Raw genomic sequence first — 7646 nt, 5'->3', positions numbered from 1 at the left:
ACTTTTGTGTTAATCGAATATTATTTATTATATGATTTATAACCTTATATTTTATGCATAATTTTAAACCACAAAACTTGTAATTTAAACAACTTATTGATGACATAGCTATTGATTTTTAATAATTTTTTAGAAATTTTGCAAGCATGAAGGATATAAGAAGAAGAAGTAATCTAACGGTAGATTTGTTAGAATTCATATCTAATAAAAATATATTAAGTAAGGTTGTAGCCATAGGCTACAACCAATTTTGTTGCTAAATTTTGTCCATAAAAAAAACTAAATTGTTGTTCTCACATGATATTGGGATAGGGAAAAAATTAAAATCCCTCAATCTCAATCTCACAGTCATCTTCGTCCTTAATCCCTAATCCCTAATCCAAGAATCGCTACTTGGGAATATGGTACAAGAATATCCCAGTTAAAACTATTTTTTGGGTTGCAAACAGACTCAACCCAATCAATGACTCTTTTGGCTGGTTAATGATAAACAACAAAAGCAGTCTTGAGCTTATGAGTAACAATAAGAGTATTGTTTGGTCCACAGGGTTAGGAACACAAATACAAGCCAATAATCCTTTATTGCAGCTCTTAGACTTTAGAAATCCTGTACTCAGAAATGGAAATTCGGGAATCTCTTTGTGGGAAAGCTTCAATTAGGGATGGAGATGATCGTGAGACTGAGAGAGAGGGATTTTAATTTTTTCCCAATCCCAATATCACGTGAGAACAAAATTTTAATTTTTTATATTTTATTTTAATATGACTTAGTGGTACACTTGGCAGTTGATGTGACAAATAAATTAATTTTTTATTATTCTGTTTGACACATCAAACTTTTCCATCTAAGGGATAATGGTAGGGATCAAATTGACACAATTAAAAGGTTGGGGACCAAATTGACACAATTAAAAGGTTGGGGACCAAATTGACATATGGTGTAAAGGATAAGGACCATTAACATAGTTTACCTACAAAATAATGGTTTTTTTTTTTTTTTTTTTTTTTTTAATACTAGACTGGCTAAGATTTTTTTCTTTTGAAGTTTTTTTTTTTTTGATGAATAAACGATTCATTAAAAACAACTAAGAAGGAACAACAGGGAGATAGCATACCAAACACCCTATTACAATCATCCTTAAACACACTTAAAATGTCCACATGTGGACTACTAAGAAAGCTAAAGTCTGCTTCTAAGCAGCAGCTTATCCTTGCAAGACTATCCGCACACCTATTCACTTGGTGATAGCAATGCTTGAACAGGATCCGAGGGATGCGGGTAACCAGCAACCTACAATCATCCAAAATAGGAGAAACAACATTATTCATATAGTCAAGATTTCCTAAAGCATCCACAATACATTTTGCATCAAGTTCAACAATAAGTGAAGAGATATTAAGGCTTCAAGGCATATTAAGACCATTTCTAAGGCCCCACAATTCCGCTGTGAAGCTAGTAGTAACCTCGATTCATCTGGTAAAACCTGCTATCCAATGACCATTGTTATCCCTTATGACACCTCCGCACCCAGTTGGACTCGGGTTTACTATGGCTGAGCCATCCAAATTCAACTTCATCCACCCTTCAGGAGGGTTTTCCCTTCGAATTCTCTTGACAACCCGTTGCTTCGACAATCTTGGGACTGAGGCACAGTGAATATACTCTATTGCCTGATTAACTATCTCCCTAGGCAGATTTGGATTACATGAATTGTTTCGAAAAACAATTGAATTCCTTCTTTTCCATATACTCCAGACAACAAAAGGAAAAAAGGGTGCACCAAGGAAGATTATCCATGGTTGACTTGCCACTTTGTCTGCCATTCCAGTTAAGCCAATCTTGAAGATCACTTCCCCAAAACCTCTAATCTACCACCTAGATTCCTAACTGTGACCAAACAAGCTTCATCTAAAGGCAATCCCGAAGCACGTGCAAGACTGTCTCTGATTCCTCATGAAAAATGGGGGCAACAATCATCTTCCAACACACCTCTCTTTACAAGACCAAATTTGACCCCAATGCTGTTATGGCCACACATCCACAAGAAATATTTGATTCTAGGTAGTGTATCAGCTTTCCATACCCAAGAGTCCGAGTAAGGTTGGCTCTCTTCACTGTCCAATGACAATTTGTAAGCACTTTTCAAATCAAACACACCTTGGGGAGTACCATTCTAGACTAGTTCATCTCTGCCCCTACTGGTAATAGAAAGGGGCGTAGCTCGTATCATCAATCTGATATCTTCTAGAAGCTCACAGGAGATAGCATCCCAATTCCAACCTGTATCAAGCATGAATTCCTTCACTTTCATGTTGCTTGCCTCTCACTCTCGAGGACCCTGAACTAGGCTACGGAGAGGGCCATTTTCCAACCAATTGCTATACCACAAACTTAAATCACTGTCTCTACCAACCACCCATCTGCTGCCTTTCAGAAATACATCCCTTCCTTTTTTCATTGCTGCCCAGATGGAGTAACAAGGAAGCTTATTCAGTTTAATGGCCCTTACTCTTCTTGCAAAACAATACTTCATTTTCAGAACTCATGCCCATAATGCTCCTTCTTCAATGTGAAAGTGCCAATTCAACTTGGCAAGGAGGGCTATATTCCTTTCCCTAGAAGAATGCAAACCAAGACCCCTTTCCTCCCTTGATTTGACAACTTTTTTCCATCCTACCTAGTGAATCTTCCTAGTTGACTCTGAGGACCCCTAAAGGAAGTTTCGATTAACTCTATCAATCCCTTCCAGAATTTTGCTAGGCAGGTAAGAACATTGCATCACATGAGCTGGAATTGCTGTCAAGGAGGCTTGAATAAGAACTGACTGACCAGCCATTGATAGTACATTTGCTTTCCAATCGGAAAGCTTCTGTTTAACTATATCAAGGATGAAGTTGAAATCATGAGAAGATGTGCCACCTTGCTTCAAAGAAAACCCCAAATACTTTCCTATGGCAGGAGTGGAGGCAAACCTGATGATATCCCCTAATTCTTCCCTCAATTCTCTACTCACATTAGGTGAGAAATCTACTCTTGACTTAGCTTCACTGATGGACTACCCCGAAATACTGCAAAAATCATCTAACACCTCTCTTTTTGCCAAGCTATTTTGAATGTCAGCTTTAAGAAAAAAATAGAAGGTCGTCTGCAAACAAAAGATGGGAAAAAGCTGGACCATTTTGTGAGGCCTTTACTAGATGCCAATGTTTTGCCTCGCATTTTTCCTCTATAAGTTGACTAAGGTATTCCATACAGAGAATAAACAAATAAGGGGAAAGGGAGTCTCTCTGGAAGGGAAAATCGGATCAGTTGTTTCCCCATTAATCAAAATAGAGATTGATACAATAAACACATAGCTTATAATAATGTCTATTAGACTGGTTGGAAGATTTATCCTCACCATCATTTCCTTTATAAAGCTCCATTCAATCTTATCATAAGCCTTCTCCAAATCTATTTTCATGGCCATATACCATACTTTGCCTCTCTTTTTGCCTAGGGAATGGATAATCTCTTAAGCAATAATGGCATTATCCGCTCCCTTTCTTCCTGGAACAAACGCCATTTGGAGTGGAGAAATCAGATTCTCTATAAACGGAAGCAATCTAGCAACAATAATCTTCGTTACCACTTTGTACACCAAATTACATAAACTGATGGGCCTATAATTGCCTAGAGTCTCTTGTCCTTGTATCTTCGGAATAAGGGCAAAATGGGTCTTATTTAAGTACTCAGGCACTCTCCTTTCACTAAAAATCTTTTTACTTTCTTCCATCACCGACTTCCTCACAGTAAGCCAAAATCTTTGGAAGAATCCAGTGTGCAAACCATCCGGACCCAGCGCTTTAAAAGGTTTTAGGGGCCATAAAGTTGCTTTAATTTCCTCCTCAGTCACATCCCTACTGATACTATCTTTTTCCTCCTCCATTAGCCTTGGCTGCCACTGGGAATCCGTGGCCTTTGGGAAACGGGCACTAGATAATGAGGTCGTATAAATAGCCTTAAAACCTTTCATAAAGAAATCCTTTATAGCATTTTCCTCACCTATCCACTCCCCAATAGAATCATTAATAGACAGGATATGATTTCTCTTCCTTCTAACTAGAGTTAAGAGATGGTAAAAGGCTGTATTACGATCTCCTTGAACCATCCAATTAACCCTAGATTTCAATGCCCAAAGCTTTTCCTCCTGATTCAAAAATATGTTTAGATCCTTAAGTAGCTCATTTTCTAAATTTAGAAGAAAGGCCGAGGGTTTAATAGAGACTGCTCGTTGGATACCATTAAGCCTCGCCATGATGTTCTTCTTTCGAGCAAAAATGTTACCAAATTGCATCCTATTCCAAGTAGTAGCATCCTTTTCAAACTTTCCAATGGCATCTTCGAGACGGGAGTTTGATCCCCACGCTTGAGCCACAGTTTTTGAAATTTGAATGGCCTCTTCCCATTAATACTTTTCCTCGGTTGCAACTCCAGGAGAACTCGACAATGATCCAAGTGACACCTTGTGAGATGAACTACTCTAGCATTCGGATAAATTAGGCACCAACTGGGGTTGACAAAAAATCTATCAATTTTCTCTTAAATCAATGCTTGCACTTCCCTTCTGTTTGTCCACGTGAAGCGGGCCCCTGAAAAGCTAATATCAATCATATTACATTTGTTAAGACAATCCTTGAACAACAGTGACCTACTCACACTAACTGCTCTTCCCCCAAATTTATCCTCCCCCAAAAGGGGTTCATTGAAGTCCCCAACTATCACCCACGACATATTTTGAAGATCTGCAACTTTCATTAGATTGTTCCATAAAATTTTGCCTTTCGGCATTCCTAGGACTAGCATAGACAGCAGTAAATAACCAGCTAGAATTAGAAGCTCGTACCTTCACTTCAAGATGGACCTCCTGCTCCGTTTTGGCCAGAGGTGATAGGGCCACCCTATTTGAATCCCAAAGTACCCAAAGCCTACCAGCATAACCAATGGTGTTTGTGTGTATTGCTCCATCAAAAGGCAGCCTATTAGTTATCTCCCTTTCTCTCTCACCCCCAATCCGCATCTCCATCACAACTGTAGGATTGTGATTCTGCACCAACTCCTTCACATGATTCTGAAATGAGTGCTTCAGTGACCCCCTACAATTCCACACACTGACATTCGTCAGAAAAAATAAATCAGGGGTGGGGCACTCATTAATAGGAGGTATCAACTTCGCCTCCTTCATCAAATTCCATTCGGTCCTCTTGAGCACCTCCATCGTTTGTCCTTCCTCGGGTGACATCATCAGAATGTGTTGAAGCACTCCCATCTCTAGCTCCTTCAACAATACATGAATATTGAAAATCATCGTGGGTTGGAAGACTTAAATCAGTTTCGTGATGGGCCTGCTTCTTGTGATGATGGTGCATATCAGTTGTCTCTTTAGCAATCTTCGTTTCGAGAGACACTCTTTCGGGTTCACATTGCAAAGTAAGAGAATTGGCGATACTTGTGGTAGTGTTTCCCACACCAGAGTGTGATCCTCCATTGGAGTTGGTACATCTGCTAGGAATTTCCACCATGGATTCTTTGCTTCTCCCCATGCTGGATATGTCAACGGCAGCCACCCTTCCTTTGCACTCACTTTGGTCAGAAAAAAAATGAACTTCCACGCTTTCCTTAAGTTCATGTTGAACCATCCCATAACTCTCGTTGGATTTGCTCGGATTTCTACTAAGACTACTTTCGGGATCTCTGTTACTACCCCCTCAAAATTGATAGCCCATCGTTGGCCAATTGGGGGTTGAGTGTTGAAGCTCAAAAGGAGCTCTCTGGTTTGGCTCTCCATGACTAAGGCTCGGAGTTTCTAGCAAAGGTTTGGCAGAAGTATTTGGTGGAGACAAGTTTAAACACTCTGACTGAGATATACCAACGGCGCACATAGTATTAACTTGAGGAGCCCTATGCCGCGCAAGGACCTTTTTACCCTTCACCGAAGCCTTTAGACTCTGCCTTAAAGGCCTAAGTTCTTCCTCAGCCCAGACCTCATTGTGAGTTGGAACTTCAGGATTAGGTGTATGATTGAAGGGGGCTGGGCCCGTCTAATGGGCTTTTCACAAAAAGGCTGTATGGCATTTGAAACCTGGGCTCTGTCCATAATTCTTAAGGGAGATAACTTACGTTTGGCCTCTCAGGTAGGCCCATTAGGAGAGCCAACCCTACTCGACAAATTGCTCTCCTTACCTTCTTGCCAATTTACCCCCTTGCCCCTCGAAATGTGAGAATTCACCTGACCTGTAGTGGCCCCACCACTTCTCTGTGATTTTGTCGTCTTCTTCCTTCAAGTCACCACTACCCATGGTCCATATGCCCCTCCATGCATGTCTCCCTGTATGTCCACTTGCACGTCCTTCTTGGGGCCCGCATCTAATCTTAGACTATCCTATGCATGCAAATTGTATGAGTTCGTACCCGTCTCCGTTGTCCCCTCCTTCCCTGCCTCCACAGTCGATGTATCCTGGCATATAGTGTATGGACATGTTTCCTTACAGTGGCCCATTCTACCACACCCGAAAGCAAAGTTTATGTATGCCATTGTACACCATCGGTTGCTTAAGTTTCTCGATGAGAACAGTAGTTATCAGTGGCTTCTCCACATCTACCTAGATACAAAGTCTTGCAAATCTGCCACTTGACTTAGTGGCTGTAAAGGTATCCACTCTTAGAAATTTGCCAATGGAACTACCAATATGATGAAGGGCTTCTGCATGGTAATACTCAATAGGAAGCTCATTCAATCGAACCCACAGATGTGACATTGGCTGCTGCAGGTTTGAAATTAGGTTCCCAAGGCCTTAAGGAAAGGAAGTGCTCACCTATGAACCACGGTCCTTTCTTCAAGACATTTTTGAAATCTTCTTTCAATGAAAGCCGAGCAAGAAAAAATCCATGGCCAAGAGGCACACAGTCCAGACGTCCAGCTGGTTTCCACAATGACAAAAGTTTCGGTTGTAGGAAATTAAATCCCACTGACTTACCATACACCTTAACAATAAGACCTCTTGCCCAGGGACTTTGAATGTGCTACTTAAACTCCTTGGAGAACTTAACCACAGCAACGCCTTGCCAGAGTACCTCAACTTCCTCATCTGACTCAGCATCATCCTCCATAAAGTCCCCAAAGTTAAAAGCTTGCGTGTATGCACCTGGGATCTCTCCAACCAGTTTATCTCTGAAAGACATATTCAGACTCCATGGTCCAGCACCATGGTTTGGAGATGGAGGGCCCGAGGTCTACCCTTCACAAAACACAACATGGTTTACATCTTTCACTTTTTTCTTGCTGTGTGCAAGTTCTGCTTGTTCATCCCTAGAGTGAGAGCGAGGAGAGATCATTCTTCCGTTTCTAATTTTTCTAATTACTTCACTTCATTTACGTTAAAAAAGAAAAAAAATGATAAAATCTTCTATGAAAGAAAAGAAAGAAGAAAATTAAATAGAAACAGAAAAGGCAAAACTTAACATGAAAAAGATGATGATATCGATACAACAGTCAACAGCTATGGGTTGAAATTGATAAATCAGTACTTCGTCTATTTAATGTGTAAAATAGAGCTTGGCAAATCAACTATCAGTTGAGCATTCACAGTAGTGGTGCTAAAAAATT

General features: G+C 40.4%; 1 protein-coding gene across 1 annotated transcript; it reads right to left on the bottom strand.

The window, feature by feature from the left end:
• Positions 1–1118: 1118 nt before the first annotated feature.
• On the bottom strand, positions 1119–5943 carry LOC126698647 (uncharacterized). The gene is made up of 2 exons (XM_050396024.1): positions 4887–5943; positions 1119–1291 (listed from the first exon to the last, which is right to left on the bottom strand). The coding sequence occupies exons 1-2, from the start codon at positions 5346–5348 to the stop codon at positions 1232–1234; spliced, it is 522 nt and encodes a 173-aa protein (XP_050251981.1). The 5' UTR covers positions 5349–5943; the 3' UTR covers positions 1119–1231.
• Positions 5944–7646: the final 1703 nt, after the last annotated feature.

This window comes from Quercus robur, chromosome 9, assembly GCF_932294415.1.
Source record: "Quercus robur chromosome 9, dhQueRobu3.1, whole genome shotgun sequence".
NCBI lineage: Eukaryota > Viridiplantae > Streptophyta > Magnoliopsida > Fagales > Fagaceae > Quercus > Quercus robur.
This window is presented reverse-complemented; position numbering and strand designations above follow the sequence as displayed.